At 40.0% G+C, this 27,527-nt stretch overlaps 2 protein-coding genes across 4 annotated transcripts; one reads left to right on the top strand and one right to left on the bottom strand.

The window, feature by feature from the left end:
* Nucleotides 1-12,435, top strand: LOC124629228 (uncharacterized). 3 transcript variants are annotated; one of them, XM_047162271.2, is made up of 4 exons: nucleotides 1-207; nucleotides 8,350-8,489; nucleotides 11,114-11,277; nucleotides 11,493-12,435. In XM_047162271.2, exons 1-4 carry the CDS (start codon nucleotides 188-190, stop codon nucleotides 11,787-11,789), a joined length of 621 nt encoding a protein of 206 aa, XP_047018227.1. In that variant the 5' UTR covers nucleotides 1-187; the 3' UTR covers nucleotides 11,790-12,435. The 3 variants fall into 3 exon arrangements, 1 of the variants encoding a protein (XP_047018227.1); XR_006984155.2 differs by lacking the exons at nucleotides 1-207; nucleotides 8,350-8,489 and adding an exon at nucleotides 9,807-10,205; XR_006984154.2 differs by lacking the exons at nucleotides 1-207; nucleotides 8,350-8,489 and adding an exon at nucleotides 9,829-10,201.
* On the bottom strand, nucleotides 11,765-27,527 carry LOC108280150 (myosin heavy chain, striated muscle). The gene is made up of 20 exons (XM_017494931.3): nucleotides 27,315-27,527; nucleotides 26,828-26,937; nucleotides 23,508-23,657; nucleotides 21,119-21,208; nucleotides 20,803-20,973; nucleotides 20,484-20,576; nucleotides 20,101-20,271; nucleotides 19,796-19,870; nucleotides 19,085-19,177; nucleotides 18,392-18,562; nucleotides 18,197-18,265; nucleotides 15,644-15,730; nucleotides 15,253-15,423; nucleotides 14,932-15,024; nucleotides 14,562-14,732; nucleotides 14,259-14,333; nucleotides 13,892-13,975; nucleotides 13,120-13,320; nucleotides 12,108-12,200; nucleotides 11,765-11,897 (listed from the first exon to the last, which is right to left on the bottom strand). The coding sequence occupies exons 1-20, from the start codon at nucleotides 27,505-27,507 to the stop codon at nucleotides 11,793-11,795; spliced, it is 2,466 nt and encodes an 821-aa protein (XP_017350420.1). The 5' UTR covers nucleotides 27,508-27,527; the 3' UTR covers nucleotides 11,765-11,792.

The following is a 27,527-nucleotide window of genomic DNA, read 5'->3' on the forward strand; positions in this document are numbered from 1 at the left end:
CACCTGATTTGAGACCAGAACAACGAGCTGCTGAGACAATGGAACCTTTTATGTGCTGTAGCAGATATAGTCAAGCGTTTGTCCTGAGGAATGAGCTGGCAGGCCCTCATGGATTAAATATCACCCACCGTGAGCCTGGCTAATACAGCCAATACATAAGAATACACCATGAGCAAGCTTTGGTTGGATGTGGGGACGTACAAACAGGTTTGGGTTTTTTTTTGCTGTGTTGCTTTGAGGTTTGCATGCACTATGAACTTTTGGTACAACTATTGAAATATTTGATGAAATATGCACACAATTTTTGTACCATTCCATTCATTATGGCACATGATAATAAGATGCAGAATTCTTTGAAGCCTGAGTAATGAATTAACTGAATTAATGAGCTGAATTAAGTGAATTAATGAACTGAATTAATTAATGTAGCCTACATGCCAGTGTAACCTAATTCTAATTTTCCATATTAGGACAAATAGACACTCATTGCTACACACATTCTTTTTTAAAATGCTTGATTAGTTGGGTTTATAATTACATGCATAATGTTTCCATATCATAATTGACTTTCAAATTTAAGTAAAAATGTAAATCTAACCCTAACACACATTTATTTATTGTTTTCATAAACAATGAAAAATTGAGAGTGAACCTTTAGCAGTATAAATAATAAACCCAAATTCATTAATGTTAACAGCCACCAAAATTAGACCTGCGAAAGACCTTGTTATTAAAAGAAATAGTTGACCTTAAAGGGCCCTCTGTATTCATCCTGTAAATTATCAGCATGTGGGCAAGCCTGCTATCTGTTAGTAGATCATAGTGATATGCTAAGAATGTCCCATATCCACATTCCTAACACTGTATCTCATCAGGAACTCTTATTGGGAAATGGCCAGTGTAGAGGTCAAACATTCCGTTTACTCACTAAACCAAGGGCTTGTAATGCCTCTGGGTCAAAGTACCTCATTTCTATGTTATATGAATGAAGGGTTTATAGTCGGAAATATTTATGATGGACTGATTTATATGATCCTGGCAGTTTAGTGCAAGGAGTCACTTTTGTAAAGGCTCTACAATCACAACTGGATTAGACCAGTACAGTGATGATCAACTAAATATAATGCAATACAAAGAATAAAATGTAGTTTGCATTTACTCCATGGTTTGGCTAAATACCATGTACCTTCACACCAGAAGAATCTACGGGTCTTGCAGAACAAGGTAATAGAGATGCGATAATCCAACATCAAATGTCACACACACACACACACACACACACACACACACACACACAGGGAACACTGTGAGAGTGCCGACAAATGCGTCTGTGTCAAGCTAGATTTCATCCTAGACAGGTGACTCTGCTATTTATTCAGAAACATGATGCTAGCACAGTTGTTGGGGCCCATCGCATCACACACTTTTTTCTGCCCTTATATTTCTCAGAAAGCTGGTGATACCTCAGCTCCCCTTTCTAACACATTCATTGTAGCACACTCTTTATTGAGGTGTGGAATACGCAAGTTAAAGCTAGTTACTGCTGCTTTTCTCTATAGGGTATTAAATATTAAGCCAGGACTTGGCTCAATCTACATTCATCCATCCATTCTTCAGACCGATGACAGTTACATTTTGTGCCTCTGTCACTCTGTCCAGCTAGAACAATAAACAAGTGGAACAGTTGCTCTGGCTAGAGATTTATATGTAAGAGAATCCACCCCTGAATATAGGCCTAGCTTAAACTGTTATTTATGCTCATTGTCATGGTTACATTCCAACATGATTACATAGTTGCAGGAGCACTGATTCAAAACTCTTACAATTTTGACTGCATCTACATTAGTGGTTTCCTATTATAAAACAATAACAGACACTGCCTGCCTATGAAAAACAAGTATTTTCCATGGCCATCAAATAAACTAAGTCAACCTTGATAACATGCCATCATCTCTTCTCCCCTATTCTTTGCTGTCCTGCCTTAACATGAGTCACTGGCTTTTGCAATTGGTCAAAAAAAAAATGCACTACTCCTACGTTTGACAGAACATACACTGATAAGGCCATGTGTCAATCAACCGAAGTCTGGGCATATTTAATAAACTGCCATATTTACTAAACAGTATTTCCTCATTTCCTCCACCTAAATTGCATTTTGTTAACAAACAGTTACAATTTTGAAGATGTTGACATTAAAAATATAGCAAGATCTAAGTCAACTTTGTCTAGGTCAACACGATAGATTTGTAGTTTGTGATGGTGTTAGATATTTGTATCACACATGGCAATAAGATCACATATTGGAATATGAATTTATTTGTATAAAACATAATGATATTTTGACATAGTTTTTTGGGTAGCAGTTACCATGAGTAATTCTCATTAAGCACAGAGAAAACGCTGTTTACTGGCATAATCTTGGTTCTATGAATGGTGGAAGACCGCCAAAGATGGTCAATACATGGTGGAAGGAGTCACATCTCGCGCATCACATTGAGAATCTCGTATTGATTCAGTGACATGTGACTTTGACCGATGACGGGTCGGAAGCTATATCAGTTTCCACCTATGTCACAGTTGGGTTCCTAGTCATTCTTGCAATCTGAGTGACCAGGATTGCGGTCTTCCACCATTCCTAGAACCATGGTTACGCCAGTAAACAGCATTCTATTTCACTATTCCAGACCACCAAAGACGGTCGGTACTTGGTGGAAGACGAACACAGCCAAATCATATGGAACACAACCTGTGTTGTCTGGTAATACAGCGGAGCTAACCAAAGTAATAGGGGCCGCATTAAGGCTACCTGGAAGGCCTCATCCTCTGGAAATGCTGCCAGCTGAATAGGCTGATTTGAAAACTGAGCTGACAATACCCAAAGTGTAACTTAATTATCCTCTGGCCCCCACTTGAGACACTGTGGACTCACTGAGAGAGTATGCAACTTGCCGACCCTCCTGGTCGATGTTATGGACAAAAGGAAAGCAGTCTTAATAGACAAACTCCTAATACCTGCTTGCTCAATCGGCTCATAGGGTGCTGAACACAAACACAAACTGTCTAACACCACCCACAAATCCCACTGGGTATACACTATCTGTACTGGTTGCTTAAGATGCATAGCTCCCTTAAGAAAAGTCACCACTAGCCTATTTGCACCAATCAACACCTGCCCCAAAGGATCCCGATGGGATGACAGAGCTTCCACAAACACCTTAAGAGTGGCTGGGGAACAACCAGTGTCAATAAGTACTGCAGGAATTCCAACAGTCAGTTGGAAGTCAGCTGGGTTAAGAGTTTGATCTGTACACCATGAACAAACAGTTTCCATTTACTGGCAAAAGCGAGATGTGTTGAAGGGGCCCTAGCACTCATGATAGTGTTGTTCACTCACGCTGAACACAGAGAGCGTCCTCTCAACCCCAGGGGCCAGATGCATAGATTCAATCTATGCAATCTATGATTCAATCTATCCATGTGGCAGGATGCCACAGCACTCTGTTCCAAGCTAACAGTGGCTGAGGTGGACCAGTTGTGAGAGTTGATAGAAGGCTGAACCAAGACATCACTGGCCAACAGGGGGCCACTAGAATGAGCCTGTGATGCTTCTCCTATGCATGCTTCAGAATGGACCAGAGGAGTGTAATAGGGGGAAAGGCATAGAGAAGGAGGTCTGGCCATTTGTGGACAGGACATCCTGGCCCAGCGAACCCTGTTCCTCCTGCATTGAGAACCACACCGGGCAGTATGCCATTGCCTTGCTGACAAAAAATTTCCATGGCTGCTGTTACATAAGTCCTCCAGATTGTCTGGACACCCTCCCTGTGCAGACATCCCTGGCTTGGGCCCCGCATGGGAGAGAGAATCTGCCACAGTGTTGCAGTGGTCAGGAATATGTGCTTGCTCTGACTGACAGGAAGTGTTTTCTTGCCCACCACAGAAGCACTCGTATCAACCAGAGACAGGGTAGGGACCTTGTACCACCCTGGTGATTGATTAAAAACACCACTGTGGTGTTGTCCATCCTCATCAGAATGTGTCTTTCTGAGAGTTCCTGCCTGAAATGTCTCAGGGTGAAAGTACTACCTGCAACTCCAGAAGGAGTGAGATGCATTTAGCTGTGGGGTACAACTGCCCCGTATGCCTCAGTCTTGCCAAAGTCCTCCCCAACCGCTGAGGGAAGTGTCTATGGTTACCACCTCCCTGTGTGCTGGGGTGGCCCTATAGGTATGCCTCTTTGTATGAACTTCTCCCTTATCCAGAGTCTCAGGGAGGTGGTGCAATTGGTCGAGACTCGAACCAGAGCACGTCGATTGTGAACCGTGACAACGGTCTGGCTATCAACCAGCATTGGAATGGGTGAAGATGTAAAAAAGTCCTAGTTAAATGACTGATGAGACCACTGTGAGAAGGCCTGCGTGCCCTAGGAAGCAGATAAAGGGCAGCTTGCAATGAACCTGGAACCTTGCTAAGGTCTTCCCCAAGGCCTGCCTTGAGTCCAAATGCATACCCAGGAAGCACACTGACTGGTGTGGTGTGAGAGAGCTCTTCTGTAGGTTTATATTCAGACCCAAGGCGGTGCCATGATGTAACAGATGCTTTGTTGTTGGCAGCATGCTGAGGTGATCTTGCACACAACAGCCAATCGTCCAAATACAGGAGAAATCTGCATGCCCTCCCACAGAAGAGGTTCCAGTGCCACCTGAACGCACCGTGAGAAGACCTGGGAATAAAGAGAGAACAAATGGTAGGACTCTGAACTGATATGTTTTGTCCTGAACTGAAGGCACCTTCTGTGGTGCAAGACTATGGGAATATGAAAGTACGCGTTCTTCAATCCACTAAGTTGAACCACATTCCAGGTTCGATAGTATGTCGGACATCTACCATCTGTAACATGTGGAAAGGAAGATGCTTGAGGCTTATTTAAGTATCTGAAGTACAGGATGGACCTGAAGCTCCCATCTTTCTCCCGAAAAAGGAAATATTTTGAGTGGAATCCCAGGATTTGTCCGGGGGTCTACTGACTCTATCGCACCCTTCTCTTTCATACCTCCACTGATAGGGAAAGGGCCTGACAAGGGTCCTGAGCAACTGTTGGACAAACTTGGATGCTCACTGGGGTCTGTGACAGAACTGAAGACAACAGCCCTTCCCGAGTGTGTCGAGGAGCCACTTGGTGTCTGCAATACCTCTCCAATGATGTAACTGAGAGGTTGAACTGTGGACCATCACAGACCCTGAACCCCTAGTGTAAGCAGGGAACATTTGCATTATCTCTAGGTTGGTGGCCTAAAATGAGAGCAGGGTACCTCTCTTGATGATGAGCCAGGTCGAGCAGCCTGCTGAAGAGGACTGTAAGACTGCCCCTGTCTATACTGTTGCGAAGTTGAAAGACGAAAAGGCATCTGGTGTGCAACCAAGCCAGGGTAGTTCACACTGCGCTCAATATGCTGAGATTGGGATTCCACTGCCCATGCTCTGCATTCCAGAGCCTCCTGAGCAGCCAGACCAAAAACTTGACCAGGCACTTGCAAAGGTTGTTATGGCATGCTTCTGGAAGCTTGGACTGGGCAAGCCACACCTGCTGCCTGGCTTGCATAATAAGCCCAAGAGCCATTCCAATGGAGAATGTTATCAATCCCAAGGCCTTCATAGAAACATCAAACAGCTCTGATGTAGTGTTATCTGATGGTGCAGTAGTCAGCGTAGAATGGAGTGCCAGCAACAGATGGGCTATTGAATTTCCCATATGACTCAACCCTGACAAAGTGCTATAAATATGGACTAATAAGTCATAAGTACGCCTGCATTCCGGGTTAGGGTAGCACAGTTCCTGTTTCAGGGCTTCATCCAGAGGTACCAGGGAAGAAATACATGGCTCTATAGGAGGCACGTTACCAAGCCCCTTATCCTGGGCTTCCGCCATTGCTGCCAGTGTGCATGGTACACGATCTGGCCTGGATGATGGGGCTGAGCAAAATGCACTGAAGACTACTTCAGTAAAATCAGGACAGCTAGGTATCTGAAAGTCCTCCAGCAGTTGAATGATGCAAGAGGTTTGAAATGCCCAACACAGGAGGAAGTTTATTTAAGCTAACTAGGGCCATTTTGATTGTATCCTGCAGCAAGAACACTACTGAAGACCCAATACCTTGAAGGACTGAACCCTCATCATTATGAGTGTGTTGAGACTGAGAATGTAAGGTCTCTTCCCATCAGTAATCAATGAATCTGAGGCTGCTAGAGATAATGTGTCCAGTTCCTCCCTGGAAAAATTAGCTGCCGGTTCACATCAAGGCAATGAGGAGGCAGATACGGATGCTTTCATTCCTTCATTCACATTCTGACTGGCAGTAGTAAACTACATTGCCAATAAAGCCTGAATGCCCTGCATAGCATTAGACAGTTCAGTCACCTGGCAGAATAGTGTCATAGAGGGGGTCCATTTCTTCTTTGGAGGCCCTTCAGTCTTGGTAGTGTAGCAAGTGGCTCATTTGTAGAAAGTACGTCACCCCTAGAAATCAGGGAAAACAAAGGCGCACAAATACAAGCCACTTAGAACAGGCAACAGGCATGGGTTTCCATACAAAAATTTATTTTATTAAAAAGACTGGCCAAGAATTATTAAAAAATAAATAAATAAACAACAACCAACACAGGCAGGCATTGGTCAAATAAAACGGTCACAAGAAGAATTTAACAATAATCATAGGAGGACTGAGGCTTCCTGTATGAAGAGCAAGCTAGTATGACAGCACCAGCTATACAAAAGGGAAAAGAACCCCACCAATCAGAATCATACCCACAAAATTCACTGCAAATAAACACAGCAATAATAAAAACACAAGAAAAATCAATTACAATATGCTCAAAGCAGGCAAACAAAAGAATAAAAAAAAAATTTTTTAAAAGACAAAACAAGAACAACTGTCACAAAAACACAAAGATAACACAGAGCTCAAAATGATTACTGGTAGCAAGTTTTCCAAGACTGGCCAAAACCACTGTTACTGCATAGCGGTATCAGCACAATTGATAAAGACTAAACACAGATGAATTTGAGAAACTGGGCTTAGTGACAGTAACCAACACAAAGCAAAACAAAGAAAAACAATGCAAAGCAGCCCAAAACAGCAAAATAAAGCAACGTTTCTCCGCAAGTGAGCTATACCGAAACAAACACACCTCACTCTGCCTGCCTTAACACATGCAAAATTGAGGACCCTAAAAACAACGAACAGGTGTTACAACCTCAATTTGGAAAGCATGCTAGATCATTTAGCTGGAATAATAGAACTAAACGATTTACCTACCGTGATCCGATGATATAATACTCACGATGGCACATACTAAAATCATGATAGCTTCTTTAATAGTTGTGACAGCAACAACTGGCGCTCCGATCGGGGCTACGTTAAACTGCCATGCTACACAGATGGGAGCCTTGACGGCACACCGCACTGAGAGTGAGCAGCACACCACCCATGCACACAGTCTCGGTAGCCCAACATCACACTAAACAAGTAAATCGCATGGTAAGTGGTCAATGCTAGCATCAAACAGCTAAGCTAAAAAACTAAAAACATGTACCTCTGTAGTCTGAGAATAAACCCTGGTCAAACAAGGAGTTAAAAAAAAAAACCTGAATATGGCACTGTGGTGAATAGGCACGTTATCTGGTTGTCATGGTAACCACACCTATATTGAATGATGCCTTGGTTCACCATTTTGTGCAACTACAGCACAATGAAAGTTGAAGGCAACATGTGTATACACAAAGGTTAGATTGACTCTGATGTAAGTGGACATTGATATGCAACCCCAATTCCAAAAAAGTTGGAACAGTGTGGAAAATGCAATATATATATATATATATATATACACATGTTTCATGAATACATACAATCAAGTGAAAAAACAAGTACATCCATTGGAAATTTTTTACAAAAAAAAAAACCCATATTTGAACAAGAAAACGTTTGATCCTCTTTGGAACTGTGCCTATTAATAAAGGTGATTCACGCTATCAAAATAAACAAGACGAAACACTGTGGAAAAAACCAAACACAGCAGCATAGACAATAGCATAGTACGACAACTTGAGACAAGGAAGCAGTGCAAACAGTGGCTATATATAAGCATGCTTGTTAACCAGGAAGTGAATACAGGTGGTCATGTGATTAATGAGTGTGGTGCAGTGGCTGCTGAGAACTGGAGTCCAGAGTTCCTCCCCTGATACATGACAGCCTTGTTCAGGTGGAACTGTTTAAGATAGGCCATATAGATTTGGCTGGCCAGAGTCTTCCAGTAATCCAGCTGTGTCTCTCTCTCTCCCTTCTTTCTCAGGCATCTCCAGCTCTGCTCTGAGCTTCAGCTCAGCTTCAGCTTCTCAGACTGTGGCATCCTCCCAAAAGGAATTGCTATGACAAATAAAAACACTATAGATATGATTTCAGCCAAACATACACTGTCTCACATAAACAAAGGTAAGTGCATGCACGTAGATGGACTAACACACATTTAGACAGCATACACATTGGCAGCCACACAAGCACACAGGAAACACACTAGAGAAATGCACCATGTCACCATTCCTGGGAAGGGTACAAGTTGGCAGGTGGCCTAAGTACGTGTGATATAAACCTGGACTCAGTGTGAAGCCCAGTACATTGTGGAAGTTACAAACCACTCCAGTGGCTGCACATGTCTGTATGTAAACTCTGTGTGCTCATGTACTGGTCAAGGCCGGTCTAGAGTACAGATAGGTAAAGATGCATGTGGGAGGCTTTGTAGTGAAATATTTTCCCATACAACCAGAATGCTTTGTCCTTGATGAGTTGATGAGATCAAAGTCCTGTGGCAAACATGGCCAGTGAACCGCCACGTCATCCAGGTAAAAAAATAAATAAATAAATAAATAAATAAAAAAACTGCTGGCCCAAATTTGAGAGCCACAGCATCAGACCACATATTCAGTATACAACATCCAACTCAGGAAAAATGGCAATGTCATGCTTATTTTTAGGGCTACAACTAATCGATTAGTTGGCCGATTATTATTCTCTTCTTCGATTAGTCGATTAATCAGATAGCAATGTTCAGTACCTTTTTTGTTTGTTTGTTTGTTAGTTTATTTAACATAAAATCCACAAACCGAGTGTTACAAATATAAATGCAGTCTAAAACTTTACACAACTTGTTTGTCCAAAACAGAAAAGAACCCAACACACACAAGAATATATATTATTAATTTAGGACAGTAGTTTAATTCAGTGCTTTTTGTGAATCCATAAAAAATAATGCATAAGTACTTGTACATAATATAAACTAAATAAATAAGATAAAAAAACAATATTTGGTTTAGACATTAATTAAACCAGCGGTTTAGACATTAATGGCTGTGTGCAAATTTACACTGTTACACAAGCTGTACACTCACTACTTTACATTGTAGCAAAGTATCATTTCTTCAGTGTTGTCACATGAAAAGATATAATCAAATATTTACAATAATGTGAGGGGTGTACTCACTTTTGGGAGATACTGTGTGTGTGTGTGTGTGTGTGTGTGTGTGTGTATAGTATTTATGCATATTTTTTATGGATGCACAAAAAGCACAGAATTAAACTACAGTCCTAAGTTAATAATAAAAACACCCTTTCATTGCACCTTGTGGTTTGTTACTCGCTGCCTTTAGACATGTTGTTTTACTTGTGTTTACTTTTGATCATAATGTTTCAATTAGACATTACAGATCTTACTCATGCTCCTATTGCGCATCTACACTGCGCTTGATCAGCAACGCGGGCTCGTTCCTAACACGTCACTTCCGTTATAATAAACCACAAAATTTACACTGCAAGCGCGCAAATACACCATATAATGACAATGAACTTAAATTAAACCTTTTAAGCAAGTCGCGACCGCATCACTGTCGTGCTCATGCTACACAAACTCTGCTTTATAAAGTTTGATCTTCTAGGTTGTGTTTAATATAAAAGGGCTTGGAGGTCGCACGCGTTCTTCCTCGGTCACGTGACTATTTCACCTCCGTCTGTTGGTCAATGTTGGGAATAAAAGGTAACGCTGACAGAACCAGTACATTCAAGAAAGTCAGTATCGGGGACTGGGTATGAGATTACAGTTGGAAGCTACTTTTCTGTTTGTGGATATGACAAGACACGCACGGGCGAATGACGTATGTACGCAATTTCCTGCAAAATCCATCTCGACGGGTCTAACATGTAAATACTTATAATAGGTTTAACTTAGTGAATCAGAGTAAGACAAAAACACGGTTTGTAAGATGGATTTATGATGTGCATTATTTAAATTTCATTTATTTTGAACAAAAAAAAAGTTACATAGTATACCTTTTAAGTACCTTTATATAAAACTGGATATATACACAATATTTAGCACCTCTGTATTGTCCCATTCATGCTTTTGACAAGACAATTAGCCTGGGGATGATACGACGGGCACAAACTCTGGTTAAATTGTTATTACAATCATGTTATTTTTAATTATAGTAGATTTATAGAAAAAAATATATATATGGTGCACCATTTACCACCTGTATATGTTATTACTATATGGTATGGTACAGCTTTAACTTACCTGATTAATACACTCCCTTCCTTGGTCAGCGAGTATGCACTTTGGTGCCTCAAACTGATTAAAAAATAAATAAATAATAATGCAGTGTGTGACTTCTGCATACACATCGAAGTGGATAAGCCTGTGGCCATTCGGTTAAGTAATCAATCATTATGCATATGTACTGATGGTCACGGTCTGTGAGAAAAAGTTTCCCAATTAGATCCATCAGCAAAAGTTCCCCAACATCAAAGGGTTGTGTGACCTTGAAAGAAATACGGTTTAAAATAAAAGATAATTAGACAAAATTATTCAGTAAATTATGAAAAAGAGAGCGAGACAGAGGGAGAGATTGTCTGTCTGTTTTTTCTTTTCAATTAGGGAATCAATTAAGACAGGCAGGTTGAAACAGTTCTAACTGGGAAAAGAATTATTCTCTATTTGTACAAGAGGATGTCACGTTATATATACATGCTTGATGCTTTAATTAATACCGTATTTTATCTTGCAGATTATCAGTTGTACTACAGCAGATATAAAGGTAACTTATTTGAACTAAAAATGGTTATCTGTGGTGCAGAGGATGTTTTATGGCATTTCATGCCAGCAGCATTGGTGCACGTTGTGGAGAAAAAAACCCTAAAGATGCTAAATCCAAAAGATTTTACTGTCCAGGTATGTCAATAGACCTTGACAAATGGGTAATCACACTTTTAAAAAGGTTTATCAAAATTCCATGAAATTCATGAATAAATCTTTCTTCTATCCCGATGTTAACTGTTCTTCTTTAATTAATTCGTTTAACTAATATACAGGTATTCTCTCTTTTTTTTCTTTTTCCTTTCTGCCCCCCCACTTCATCCATTTTCTGTACCACTTATCCTACATAGGGTCACAGGGAGCCTGGAGCCTATCCCAGAGGACTTGGGGCACAAGGTGGGGGACACCCTGGACGGGGTGCTAACCCATCGCAGTGCACAATCCCACACACTCGCACACTCATTCTCACACTACAGACAATTTGGAAATGCCAATCAGCCTACAATGCATGTTTATGGACTGGGAGAGGAAACCGGAGTACCCAGAGGAAGACCCTAAAGCATGGGAAGAACATGCAAGCTCTGCGCACACACAGGGCAGAAGTGGGAATCGAACCACAAACCCTCTTCCTCCAGCTGCTGCACTGAGCTTCACGGTGTGTTCACCTGGGACATCAGGTCAGACTTCTCACTGTCCAGCTGAGCACTGGACTTGATCGCTGGCCCATATTTCCCTTCAGCTTCAGCCACAGTGACCTGGAAGTTCAAAAACTGGCTTTATTTACTTCTATACCCCACACACATTCAGACACTGTTGTGGACTTGATTCGTCACTCATCAGATCAGCCTGAAATGTTTTGCGGACACAGGACCAAATGTCTTCACAACATGACTGAACGAGGATCAACACAGACAGTTCACAATAGCAGTCATAATTACATGAGAAGAAGAAGTTGAAAAGATTACTCTTAGTGACTCCTTGTTGTGTGATTGAGTTTCCTTCATTTCATCATACGACAACTTCAGGTCACTGTGAGTTTCCCGCTCACGCTTACACTCCTAAAACACAGTCATGGAGCAAAAGACATTTTTAACTTGGTGCTAAACTAGCTGCTTCACTTCAATGAAGAAGGAATAACTTCAAAGTAGAGTGAATTTTGGTCATGTAGAATTTGTGAATTTTACGTTTTTGTTTACATTACAAGTATTTTCCTTTAGTTTATAAGGCTGTCTTGCTGAAACACATGTAAAGTAAAAATACCCAAATTAAATAAATTCACTCTCTCTAAGCCTACCTCCTGAGTTCTCAACTTCCTCATGCCAACCAGGGTGCAACAGTCTCTGATGGCTCATTTGAATTTTATCATGAAAGAAACAAAAACGGTCGGAGCACAGAAAAATCGTAGCGTAGTTACAGCTTCCTGTAGCCTTATTACATAAAGTTGACTTGGCAGGGGAATTGGCATCCGTGTTCTCAACATTCTACGAGGGCGAACAGCTCCAAAAATAATCAACTTTGATGTGTAAAGAGTAATTTCTATTGGCATAATATCACTACCATTATAACAAGGGTCCATTTTTGTTTTTGCACAAGTGTAGATTGTGCTAATTGATGACCTAAGCAGAAAGTATTTTATTTAATCGCAGGTCTACCATAGATCTTTCTTCAGCATATAATCTGTAGCGGTGTACCCAGACCTATTACAATGGTATGGCCAGGTTAGACCCAATGCTTTTCTTGTTGTTGCAATCTAGGGTGGGGCAAACTTCTGTGATGACGTTTTACAGAGATGTTGTAGTGTGGCTTCTGTTACTGGTCAAACTAGTCTACCACAGCCAGATTTACCAAGTGTTTCTGTTGCACATCATATGACACTGATAACAGCAATGACTAGTACGAATAATTCATGCATGAACATCACGGGTCCTCACATTTAGTTCAGACAAAACTGCTTAATGTAAGGATTTTCTCACTAACCTGCTTTATAGCACCACAGGTCATGTCTGCCTCATACAGCAGTTCCTCCAGCTGCTGCACTCTGCCTCCCAGTTTATGCACGTGGTACATCAGGTCTGATTTCTCGTTCTCCAGCTGAGCATTTGATTGCATTGAAGTTTCCTTCATCTGATCATACTGAGACTTCAGGACACTATGGGCCTCCCTCTCTCTCTCACACTCCTAAAACACAGTCATGGAGCAGTAAAGGTAAACTTTAGTGTTTAATGTTAACATCTACAATAAGTATTAAACATTCTGATAAAATAGGCTTCTTTTCTACCAACATACACTAGGGTTTGTAGTAAAATTTTATTTTATTTCTCGGCCTGCTAAAGTTTTCCAGTTTAACAATATTGGTACATCAGTGTCAGCTAATTACAGAGTTGTTCATGAGGTGCATCAGATGTGGAAAGGTCCAAACTGAGGTGCATTATTTCCACTCTTTAGATATGTACTTTTTGTAAATAACACTTGTTTTAGTATGTGCAACCACAAGCTCATTATTATAGTGTTAAAATGAGGGAAAACAAAAAAGTCACCAGGTCTGTTCAGCCTGTAGTACAACTTATCATGTAGCACGAATATGAAGAGTCCTCACACAGTTCACTACAGCAGTCCTTTTGAAGCTTGAATATTTGCTTCTAAATATATGTATGTGAATTGCCCAGAGGTTTTATATTCACTTTTCTGCCACATAACTGACACACAGTGTACTACAGAAGTCATGATTTAGTGAGAGGAAAAATCTTACCTTTAGTAACTCCTCATGCTGTTCCTTCAGCTCATTGTACTGTACCCTCAGGACACCGTGAGCTACACACCCTGCCTCATAATCCTAAATCACAGCAATGGTGTAGAAGAGGTTCAAACTTCAGTGCTAAATTGCTTGCTTCATTAAATGTAAAAGGAGACACTTTTTTTTTCTTAAAAAAGTTCTAAATGAGGTCCAGTATCTAAAAGAGCTCCAACACCAAATAAAAAATATAGACATAAAAAATGGAGAGATCATTGTTCAGTGTTAAGCGCTCAGACTGGATTTTGGCTTATGAATTTTACAAAAAGTTTTTCATAAAAAAAAATATCAAACTAAATATAACTTCTTAAAATACAAAACTTACCTTTAGTACAGTTTCATTCAACAAATTCCACTTGGACTCTAGCTTCCTCAAATCCCGAGTTTTTTGCGCACACTCCTAAAACACAGCCAGGGAGCAAAAGAAGTTCAGACTTGAGTGCTTAATGTTCACATCTGCTATGCACCACTTCTATTCAATAAAATCTAGCATCTTAAACTAAAAATACCATTTTAATTTGTTCAAATACTTATAGCCTGTGGTGTGACTCATTGTGCAACATGATCATCACAAGTCCTCACATTATTTCTAAAGGAACTGTTGAATGCAAGGATTTATTTCACTTACCCTTGTGACCTCATCACACCTTCTCCTGGTCTCACAAAGCTGTTCCGCTGAGTCACTCGCCATGTCTAGCAATGTACGTATATTAGATTCTATTTCAGCCTTATTATTTTCCAGCTGAGTAATTTCCACCTTTGCCCTCTCAAATTTCTGCTCAGCTTCAGCCAGCGCGACCTGGAAGTTCAACAACCAAAGTTTGCATACTTTATTTACTTCTACACACACATACTCAGACACTTTTGAGGACTCAAGGCATCACTTGTGTTAACAGCATAAAATTTTTTGTTGACAAAAAACAATGTCCCCGAAAAGTTGACAAGAATAAACACTAATACATAGTAATAGTTGTGAGTTCATTACAAGAAAAGCGTACCTCAAGTGATTTTTTTGTCTGAATTAAAAACGTCACCCGCTTTGTGGCCTCGGACTCCACAAAATCAGCAACGCCTTTCGCTATGGCACATACCTAAAACACAACCATGGTGCAAAAAAAGGTTCAAACTATATTACTTAATGTTCACATCTACAGTACACCACCTCTATTCAATAAAAAATAGTATTTTAATCTAGAAATACAGTTTTATTTTGCTGAAGTACATATAGCCTGTGGTGTAACTCATCAGACAGCAAGATCATCAGGAGTCTTCAAATTATTAGTAAAGGAACTGCTTAATGCAAGTATTTTCTCACTTACACTCAGTGCCTTAGTACACTTCTTGTATGTCTGAGCGAGCAGTGTAGTCAACCCCCGCACTGTGTCTTGCAGTTGGTTCACCTTGGACACCAGAACCGACTTCTCATTCTCCACACGAGTGTTGGTCTCCTTTACCTGCTCATATTTCCTCTCGGCTTCAGCTAAAGATACCTTCAAGTTCAACAATCAAAACATGTTGGCATTATTTACATCTACACACACACACACACACTCGGACACTTTTGAGAACTCAAAATTTTGTTTTTTTGTCACCATTTATTTTTTTGGACAAAACACTAAATGACCCTAAATAGGTGACTAAACAATAAGGAACACACACACACGCACACACCACAATAGCAGTCGTGGTAACATGAGAAGAAAAACATACCTTTAGTGACTCCTCAGTGTGTGTTAAAGTCACTTGAGAGTGCTGCAACTTCAGGACACTGTGAGCTTCCCTCTCTCGCGCACACTCCTGAAACACAGCCATGATTCAGAAGAGGTTTAATAATAATAATAATAATAATAATAATAATAATAAACTTTATTTTATAAAGTGCCTTTAAAAGCAGCTTCTCAAAGTGCTGTACACAAAATAAGCAGTACACAGAAAAATAAAACATATAAAAGTTAATAAGAACAACAACGTTAATAATAATAATGATAAAATATAAAAGAAGACATCGGCAGTGAAATGCAAGTTTTAAAAAGTGTCTTAAGTTGAGCTTTAAAAATACCAAAGGTCTGAGCTTCCCTGAGTTCAGGAGGAAGAGAGGTCCAAAGTGAAGGAGCATAGACGGAAAAAGCACCGTCACCTGTACATTTTAAGCGTGTTTGTGGAATAGTTAACAGATTACACTGTGAGGAGCGCAGTCTGCGATTTGGGGTGTAAGGAATTAATAATCTTGATAAGTACTGAGGAGCCAAGCCATGTAATGTTTTGTATGTCACCATCATGATCTTAAAATCGACACGGAACCTGACCGGGAGCCTGTGCAAGGGCTCCAGAACAGGAGTAATATGTTCACATTTCCTGGTTCCCTGCAGGATCCTGGTGGTAGAGTTTTGTCAGTGACGTGCGGTCAGGGGAGGAAGGGAAGGCAGGGGAGGTTGTGTCATCATGAAATGTAAAAAACAAATAATGATTAAAAAAATTAATAAATATTTGTCCACTGATCTGTGATAGAAATGCAATTGTTGCATGATCCCAATCATTCCAATGATTTTTATAGTCAGTATCGCTGAATTTGTGTATTTTACTGTTCAAATATGGGGGAAAGACGCGAAAGACAGCGACGAGCTGAGCCTTCTCTCAGATTGTGCAATCCCTTACAAACTGGACTGAGCTGCTCTTTTTTTTTTTTTGCTCAACTTGAGCACGTGCAATTGATCTCTCTGTACGTCATCACTGTAATGTTTGTACACACTTTTATTATATGTCATCACATTCCATACTCTAGGTCATGTATTTCACGTATGTGTATAACATATTAGTCTTGCTGATCTGACATAAGGAGGGGAGGGGAGGCAGGCAGTACCTCTGCCTCACTGAAGGGGGCGTGTGTGAGCATACGGGCTTGTTCTGCTATTGTTCTTCTTCACGTATTACAGAAAAATGGCATTGTGGGTAATATGCTAGCTAAAAAAGTCAAGTAGAGAAAGTCAAGTGCACCGCATCAGTCTGTTTATTTTTATTTTTTGCCCTGACTGCAAAAATGGAAGATAATATATATATAACCTAAAACATTTCTCAGAACTGGACTTTCAATCAAAACTGGAATTGATAAATAATGGAAGACCAATGCTGGAGCTAAAAGATTTGCTTCAAACGACAGGACAGAAGATAACACGCTCTTTTCAAACGGAGAGGTACACCCGAAAAGACTGGCGGTGTGGTTGTGCTACGAGAAACCGCCTTTTCTGCTTTCCCTGCCTTTTGTTCTCAACGAGTGACAATGTCTGGACTACAGCGGGATTTTGTGACTTGAAAAATATACCAAGAAGCCTCAGCAGACATGAACTTCAACTACTCTCATTCAAAGCCAAATTGCTTTAAAAACTTTTGGAAGTGCAAGGATAGATTTGGCTTTGAACGAACAGCAGAGACTAAATATTAGCGTCCACAATGCTAGGGTAAAGGTTTTAAATTTTAAAAGACCTCATTAATGCAACTTGCTTCCTAGCCAAACAGCAATTAGCATTTCGTGCTAACGATGAGAGTACGACCTCTTCTAATTGTGGCAACTATGTAGAACTATTACATGCTTTTGCTGAGAAAGATGATAGGTTAGCTAGACATTTGGAGACATTCACTGTGTTTTCTGGCTTATCAAACAGAATTCAGAACGATTTAACTGAAGCAATAAGTGATGTGATTAGAAATTATATAAAAAATTAGATTAATGCAGCCCTATTTGTTGCTGTAGAAGTAGACGAGACAACGGATGTCACAAACAAAGTCCAGATCTCTGTCATTTTGCGTTATGTGGCTAAAAGTGAGGTGGCCTGTGAAGTGAGGGAGGTGTTTTTGGGATTTGATGATGTGAGCAATGACAGATGAATAAAGGTAAGACCATGCATACACTGCTGTACAGTTCACGACAAAAATAAAAGGCCAGCCACTTTTTAATAATAACTAAAAAAAAAGTGTATAAAACAAGATAAGAAAAAAATTAAGCTCTTTTAAAGAATAAAACTACATTTGTCTTTTTGTTGTGGACTGTATATACTTTCATTTGTATTGAATGCTTATGAATTGTGGAATTGTGATGGCAAATTAAGAACACACGGAGGGTGCAGAGCAAATGCGCTCTCTCTGAGCCGCTATAAATTTAACATTCTTCTTTGGCCAAATATGTACCTTACCTATATGTGTGTGTACAGAATGCTGATATGGGATATGAGACATAACCAGTAGTCAATGTGCAAGCAGCCAACTTACCTTTAGTAACACATTGCACTGTTCTAAAGTTGCCCTCATCTCTTTGAACTGTGCCTCCCGCTCATACTCCTAAAATACAGCCATGAGACCAAAGAGGTTTAAACTGGACTGCTTAATATTCCTACCGTCTTAAACTAGACATCTTTTTTTGTTCAACTACTTATATAAATTCTAAAGGACCTGTTTAATGCTTACTCTCTTTATCTCTTCACACTTCCTGTGTGTCTCAGAGACCTCTTCCTCCAGCTGCTGAACTGAACCTTGCAGTGTATTCACCTGGGACATCAGGTTGGAGTTCTCATTCTCCAGCTGAGCATTGTGCTCCATCGCCTGCTCACATTTCCTCTCAGCTTCAGCCAGAGAGACCTGTAAGTTCAACAACCAAAGCGTGTTGTCTTTATTTACGTCTACACACACATTTGTACACTTTTGAGGACTCAACTCATAACTGAAATGTTTTGTGGACAAAGGAGAAAATGTCCCACAGAACATGACTATACAAGAAAGAACAAACACCGCCAACCCCACATTCCTATTTTTGAATCATTCATAGTTTCAGTGACTGATTATTATAGAGTATTTGTAGCACTCCTGAGTATTAGCTGAGGACTTGTAGCTACACTTATGTGTTTAGTTCTGCCTCTCTCTCCTCTTTCTACCATTATCCTGCATTTTATATGGTCAATTACTTAGCTTTATGATACTTTCATATCACTATGTTTGGACTGTCTCTTCTTTTAGATTTAAGCTTCAGGCAAATAAATACATGTAAAAGATTAATTTATCCTATGTATTAAACTTTTGCTACTATTTACTCTTCTGGGTCACGGTAGATATTTCTCCACACACAGCTCACAATAGCAGGCCTGGTTTTATGACAGAGCTAACCTTAAGTAGCTCCTCCTTCTGATTTAACAACTTCTTCAACTCATCGTTTTGTGACAGCAGCATACGGTGAATCTCCGGCTCTTTCTCACACTCCTAAAACACAGCCATGAAGCAAAAGAGGTTTAAACTATAGTGCCAAATGGGCTGCATCACTTCAGTAAGAAAGTAGTAACTTTAAAGTATTGTGAATTTGGTCAAGTAGAAACTGAGGACTTAAGTGACTTTTTGGCACTTAAGTGACTTTTTGTTTGACAAACAAGTTAAGCCTCAAAAGTTTAAAAGTTTAGAATAAGATTAAATTAAGCTCTAGTACCAAAAAAATCTGAATGTTTTGCCAGATAAATAACTACATTATCAAAACTTTTCAATCAAAACAATTAACCCAATCGGATCAACTTAACACTGCTTGATCAGTTAAGTGCAGCTCGTATTTATTCATGCTGATAAGCATGCAGAGAAGAAATAAGTAAACATCAAAAAGGGTCTCTGTGAAGCATGCCTCCAGTTCCTCACTCCCATCACTGAATAACAGGGTTTTCCCTCCACGACCCACTTTACTTAGGTGAATGCTGACATGTGAATTCATGAGTCTCTGTTTTAATAAAAGCCCAGAAGCTCAGATATGAAGTTAAACATTGGGGGAATTGCTCATTATTCAGTATTGCTCAGACTGGATTATGGCTTATTGGTTTCATAATAAGTAAATCTTACCTTTAGTAAAGTTTCCTTCATCTCATTGCAATCAGACTGCAGCATGCCCAACTCCCAGGTTTTTCCCTCACACTCCTAAAACACACCCATGAATTGAAAAGAGGTTAAAATGTGAGTGATATATGTTCATATTTGCAATACACCAGTTCCATTAAATTAAAAATTAGCATCTAAGACTAGAAATACAATATTAAAATATTTTATTCAGCTCCATATAGCCTGTGGTGTAACTCCTCATGCAGCATGAGCATCATGAGTATTATTTCTAAACAAACTGCTTAATGAAAGGATTTTTTTATACTTACTCTTATTATCTCATTACACCTTATCCGGGTCACAGATAGCTCTTCGTCCAACTCCAGCATCGAGTCTTGCAGTGTCTTCACGTCGGACATCAGCTTGGAGTTCTCCTTCTCCAGCTGAGCAATGGACTCCATCGCCTGCTCGTATTGCCTATCAGCTGCAACAAGCGTGACCTGGAAGTGCAACAGTCATAGCTAGTTTTCTTTATTTACTTCTACACACACACAGACACTTGAGGACTCGACTCCTCACTTAACAGAACAGATTGAAATGTTCTGTGGACAAAACCAAAATGTCCCGAAAACATGACTAACAAACAATGGCCACACACACACACACACACGCACAAAATAAAGTTTGGGGTTTCATGAGAAGAAAAACTTACCCTTAGTGTGCTGATTTTCTTATTACAGTTTTCCTCCCTCTTATCGTACTCGGACTGCACATATTTGCGAAGGTTCAGCTCCGACTCATATGACTAAAACACCGCCATGGTGAATGAGAAGTTCAAACTTTAGTGGTTAAAATTCACATGAAAAATTGGTCACTTCTATTTAATAACAAAACTAGCATTTTTCATTAAAAGTGTGATGTTTATTTTATTGTAGTACATAAAGCCTGTGAAGTAATTCTTAATGCACCACGAATAAGTCCTCACATTGTTACTAACGGAACTGTTTAAAGCAAAGGATTTTCTCATTTACCCTCACTGCCTCAGCACACTCCGTGTGTGTCTCAGAGAGCAGGATGCCCAAATCCTGCAATGAGTCTTGCAGTGTGTTCACCTCTGACACCAGGTCAGAGTTCTCATTCTTCAGCTGAGCATTGGACTCCATCACCTGCTCATATTTCCTTTCAGTTTCAGCCAGAGAGACCTGGAAGTTCAAAAAGCAAAGCTTTATTTTATATAACTCACTGCTCATCAGAACTTCTTAAAATCTTTTGTGGACAAAGAACAAAATTTCCACAAATCCAGACTAAAAAGAATATACACACACACACAGATTTAGAAAAGAATACCTTTAGTGACGCCGCATTATGTGATGTTTCCTTCATCTCATCGTACTGTAACTTCATTATATTGTGAGCCTCCTGCTCCCGCTCACACTCCTAAAACACATAGGGTTATAACGATACACAAAATTCAGATTCAGACTAGTTGTTTTTGCGTTTTTCTAATGTTTTGCATGGAAAAACCTTATTCATATTCGTTTCAGAACTAGCACATTTTGTACAATGTGTGTGGTCATTAAAAATCCCTGGACACTTATCCTAAAAGAGTAGGGGTATAACCCTGGTGTCCTGGCGAAATTCCCCCATCGGCCCTTCTCTATCACGGCCCTCTAATAATCTCCATCTCTGAATCGGCTACATCACTCTCTTCTCTCCACTAATAGCTGGTGTGTGGTGGGCGTTCTGGCGCACTATGGTTGCTGTTGCATCATCCAGGTGGATGCTACACATTAGTGGTGGTATGATTCCCCTCCCAGACTACTGTATGTAAAGCGCTTTGAGTATCTAGAAAAGTGCTATATAAATGTAACTGTAACTAACTAACTAACTAGTAACACGTGTTGAGAAGATACCACCAAACATCATAGAGCAAGACCAGGCTGGGTTTGTGCAGAACTGTTCCTCTACTGATAACAAGAGAAGAAATCTAATACGGTTAAACAGATCAGACCATAACCCAGTTTATTGCTCTTTCCCTGGATGCTGAGAAGGAGTGGGACAGGGCTGAGTCGAGTCTTGTTTGGCGTTTTACACAGTTTTGTTCCTAATTTAACAAGATGGATTAAAATGTTGTCTGCATATACCAGAGCAGCAGTAATAACAAATGAGCTAGATGTTCAAATCTACAACGAGGCTCTTCAGTTCCCCTTGTTAAAACTGGGTATTAAACAGATGCTGTGATGTAATTAAGGCTAACATATTTGGTTGTTATGGTTTGTGCAGAGGTGCCAATAAATATGACTCAGCTGTACATTTATTATTTTTACACCCTTGCTACAGTCATATGGGAAACACATTACGTCTGAATAAAACACAGACAAAAGCAGATCATAACAGAAGTGACATCATAGGTTTGCTGTTTTTAGTTTGAATGAAAGAGTTAAAGGGGGCGCACGGTGGCTTAGTGGTTAGTATGTTCGCCTAACACCTCCAGGGTCGGGGGTTCGATTCACACCGTGGCCCTGTGTGTGTGGAGTTTGCATGTGCTGCGGGGGTTTCCTCCCGGTATTCCGGTTTCCTCCCCTTTGGACTGGGGTTTTCCTCCCCCACTCCAAAGACATGCATGGTAGGCTGATTGGCTTGTCCATAGTGTGTGAATGTGTATGTGATTGTGTGATGGATTGGCACCCTGTCCAGGGTGTACCCCGCCTTGTTCCATATGCTCCCTGGGATAGGCTCCAGGTTTCCCCGTGACCCTGAAAAGCGGTATACAAGATGGATGGATGAAAGCATGGATTAGCATGTCTGGTATTGACATCTCAGACTTACATATATCAGCTCCACATGGAATAACTTACAGCTGCAGTAGGTGTCATTTATAAATATTGTAAATAAACTATAAGTATGAAGTTCTGTTTCATTATTTGTGTTCAGTTCTGAAATGTGTTGTTTATAAGTCTAGCTAGCTAGTATCAGGGATTTCCCCTCGCACTGAGTGCCGGAACATTCAGCACGCATGAACTGCCTGATGCGCAACAGCGCACGCTTCCGGGTTGTCTTTTACTGTGTTTACTATTGACACCTGTGTTTTTGTTTTGATTTCTGTCCTGTCCCCGCCCCTGTTATGTAATTGGTTCCTTCCTAATGTCTCAGCTGTTCTCGTTTCCCTCTTTGATTAGTTTGTATATTTAAACCCCTGTGTGTCTTTGTTCTGTGCAAAGTATTGTGTTTCTGTGTGTTTATTGCTAGACCCGTACCGAGCCTTTTGATTCTTGTTCCGTGTTTCATGGTTTTGATCCTGTTTTGTCCTCACGTTTCTAGATTCTCGTCTAAGCCTAGTTTATGTTGTTTGCCAATCGCCTGACCCCTCACCTGTGATATTGCTCTACGTTTTGGATTTGTCTGCCTGTCTCTTTAATAAAAGCTTGTCTGTCTCCAATCCCGTTACATGACAGCTAGCTATGACTTCCTTCTTCAGCTAGCAGCTTAGCTGTGTTCTGGTGTAAAATGGTCGACACTGCTAATGTTGACCTGATTTTAGAAAAGTGTTTTGATGTCTTTGAGATGAAATTTTATCCTCATAACTAATATCAGGTCCAGCCGTCACTGCTCATACCCCTCAGGCTCCAAACACAAGTGAGTGTGCAGATATTTTCTTTTCTTAATGTTTGCCATATTGTTTGTTACTCATAATATTTTAAAAAGTACTGTTTAATGTGAGGCTTTTCTCACTCACCTTGGTTTTTCTCTCACACTCTCTGTGTGCCTCACAAAGCAGTTCCTCCAGCTCCCTCACTCTGTCCTCCAGGTTGGACCTCTTGCTGTGCACCGGAGCACTGGACACCTCCACCTTCTGATTCTTCTCCCCAGCCTCGCTAAGAGACTCCTGAAAACGCAACGTCCAAATACTTTCGGCTTTATTTACTTTTACACATGCATTCAGACAATTTGAGGTCTGACAAAGAACTCAGGGAGACAGAACAGTACTAAAGAACAATGAACAAACACTTTTGGAGACTCGTCAGTTCTGTAAATAGCCTGAGATGTAATGAGGACAGGTGTCAAAGACAAAAGGTGTCCAGAGAATATCTAAACATCAACTGCCACATAAGTTTCAGCATCACAGACACCTGCTGGACTGCAGCAAAATGGGATCAGGTGTTTGTAAAAATGTAAAAGGTTTCCAGATGCAGCTGAATGTCTTGACATTTTTATGAAAGGGTGTTTCTGGTATTCAGTCTAGTCTAGCCTAGTCCTGGAAAATTAAACTTAATTTCCTCCCTCAGACGTGTCAAACGCTTCAATTCAAATATTTAAAATGCTTATATCATGGAAGACTTGATATTCCCACAGCCAACTGAGGATTTAATCAAAACATCCAATAAAACATTCATAAGCTACAAAAAACATTTCCGCAATTTAAGCAAATATAAGCGTTTTTTTTTTTTATTCGTTTTTTTATTAAACAGGATTACTGTAGTGTGTTGGAGGCTAATTTCAGGCAGAATGTCAACTATTTAAGGTTTAACATCTGCACTTATTTCTAGCTGTTTCACTAGCTAATGCTTACTGAATAGGAGTTATATACTTATGAAATCTGTACAGTTGTGCAGAATTGCTGACACTATAATGTAATAAGGAAGTAAAAGATATAATATTGTTAAGTAATTACAGTAAACAGTTTATAACTTCATTAATCTCAGTGAACCAGGAGACATGAACAAGTTTAAACCAGGGGAAAAGCTGTACAGGAGAGCAGGTAGCATCTAATTACTAACCTCACAGACTACTTGTTTATACAGCTAGCAATACATACTTATAGTGCCCTCCACTAATACTGGCCCCCTTGGTATACATTTGAAAAAAATTGTCTTTATTGAAAAATTTATTGGTAAAAAATTGTCTTTATTGTTTAACCTTTTCATCTTTTGTTAAAAGAAATTCACAAAAATACTCTGCTCTCATTGATAAACAATTGCAAACAAAACACAGGTTTATCAAAAACAATATTTGTTAAATATAGATGTGTAACAATCATTAGCACCCCAATGAATATGAGAAAAATATATTTTAAGTATATTCCTATTGATATTTTTCATTTTTTAAATACACCTGGGTGACATGGAAAAAGAAATTGTTCAACCAAGATTTCCTGTTTCACAGGGGTATAAATATGAGGTACCATACAGGCCAAATCCCCATAGTCATTCATAACAATGGGTAAGACCCAGGAATATAGCTGTGATGTGCGGCAAAAGGTTGTTGAGTTTCACAAAATGGGAAGTGGCTATATGAATATAGCACAAGCATTGAAAATGGCCATTTCCACCATCAGGGCAATAATTAAGAAGTTCCAGTCAACTGGAAATGTAATGAATCAACCTGGGATTGGACGTTTGTCTATATTGTCTCAACACACTGTGAAGAGGATGGTTCAAGTGGCCAAAAAAATCACACACACAGCACACAGAGAGGTAGCCATATGGAAAAGTTCCTCATGCCCACAGTTAAATATGGTGGAGGCTCTTTAATGTTTTGGGGCTGTTTTTCTGCCAGATGACCTGGACATTTTGTTAGGATACATGGCATCATGGACTCTATCAAATATCAACATACATTAAATGAGAACCTAACTGCTTCAACCAGAAAGCTTAAAATGGGCCATGGTTGGATCTTCCAGCAGATCCAAAACATACATCAAAATCAACAATAATGGTTTACTGACCACAAAATCAAGGTCCTGCCATGACCATCCCAGAATCATGACAAATAGAAAACCTGTGGGGTGAACTGAAGAGAAGAGTCCACCAGCGTGAACCTTGAAATTTGAAGGATCTGGAGAGATTCTGTATGGAGGAATGGTCTCAGATCCCTTGCCATGTATTCTCCGGTGGACATGACGTCAAATTTTAAATAAAATAATTCTAAATTGTAGTCTAAATTGTAGAATGTTTTTAACCCAAAATAGGTAGGAAATAAGACAAAACAAAACAAAAAATCAGATGACACTTTTTTCCCTTGGGTCTCAGGAGGATACAATTGTGCCAGGAGGCACTTTTTAATCCATTATAAATTACACGGTTCAAATTTTAGACAATCAAACTAACTTACAGTGGGGGAAATAAGTATTGAATGCGGCAACTTTTTTTTCAGTGTCATATCACAGCTCACCAGTGACTACATTTCCCATCCTGTGCTGCGGCCTACAAACATGGACGCCATGGCCACAATTCCCAGAACACTCACCTTCATTCTAAACATGCACAGCTGCATCCAATCTCACAAACAATTACACCACACATAAAAGAGACTGTTTGAACACTAAGTCTTGGCAAAGTATATGCTCAGTTGCCTTCTGTCTCTGTCGTTACCAAAATACCGTGTTTGTTTATTGTGGTTTTGACCTTGTTCTAGTTTATGACCTTGTCTCTTTGCCTTATCTAGTTTGGACTGAAAATAAATATTCACAAGTTTGCTAGATTTTCCTGGTGAATCTACAGCACCATTTTGTTCATTAGGAGACTGGGGGTCACATTTCCAAAATTACACAATTTGGGATTCTGTAACGCAATTTCTCTGTTAAAGCCCAAAGGCACTTGTCCATATTTTATAGCTAACAAATAACTAACACTCCTTTTGCTCTTTTACAGCTTTTCAGATGGAAGGGAGCGGGACTCTTGTCTTCCCAGATGGCAGGGACATTTGTAAGAAAATGCATCAACTCCAATTCTTACACCTGTCAAATGTTTAAAAGATTTTAATAAAAGTCACCTGAATTTCATACAATTGTTTGTTTAATTTATGAGCATTTAGTAGAATTTTAGCATATATATATACAAATTGCATTTTAGGATAATTGTAGTGGAAAACGTATAAACAGCAGATCTCTGTTATTTTTGTGTTATTTTTTAACACATCTTTGTGTGGAAATGTACTAACACACAGGGGTTAAACGTACTAACACACCGATTGTGTTAAAAGCAACACAACATGTGTTGTCATTAACTAGATCTTATGAACACAATGTTATTTCTGTGATTGTGGTTTGGTGAGTACCTGAGGGACAGCGCTGTCAGTCTGTGTGACATGGACTCCATCCACATCAGACATCAAGCCTGGATCCAGCAAAGAAACATCTACTGCAGAGAGCTGGGTCTGTACTGGGTCTAAATACAAACAAGCACCAAAACATCACTTCACCCTGCAGTCAGCACAGTCTCGTCTCTATTACACACGCTCATTACTTCTGCTACACTTTACATTTCCCACCATCACAAGTTTCTAGCTCTGATCCCAGGGGCAAAACCTGGCCTGGGCATTGGGGGCTGTAGCCCTGAAGATTTTTGGGCGGCTGTGGCTCAGGTGGTAGAGCAGGTTGCAACTCTACTAAAAAAACTAAAAACTCTACTGAAGTCAAATATGGTTTATATAAAAACAGAGAACTAAACTGTGAGGACAGAGAGAGATGGTGCACCCTCAGTGTGTGTGTGTGTGTGTGTGAGAGAGAGAGAGAGAGAGAGAGAGAGAGAGAGAGAGAGAGTACCCTCGGTGAGAGTTGTGTCCGCTGTTCTCTCCCCGTCGCCACGCTTCATAATATAATAATAAACTCCTGCGACCGCGGCTGCAGTTCCACTCGCATATAGCAGGGGGCGCAGTGGAAGATCTGCCGCCCGAGCAAGAGCTAAACTCTTTAAATTCTGCACTGTAGCACTCAACTCGGTTAAACAGCCTGTCATTTAGAAAGTCCAAGTCAACA

The sequence above is a fragment of the Ictalurus punctatus genome, chromosome 19 (assembly GCF_001660625.3).
Source record: "Ictalurus punctatus breed USDA103 chromosome 19, Coco_2.0, whole genome shotgun sequence".
NCBI lineage: Eukaryota > Metazoa > Chordata > Actinopteri > Siluriformes > Ictaluridae > Ictalurus > Ictalurus punctatus.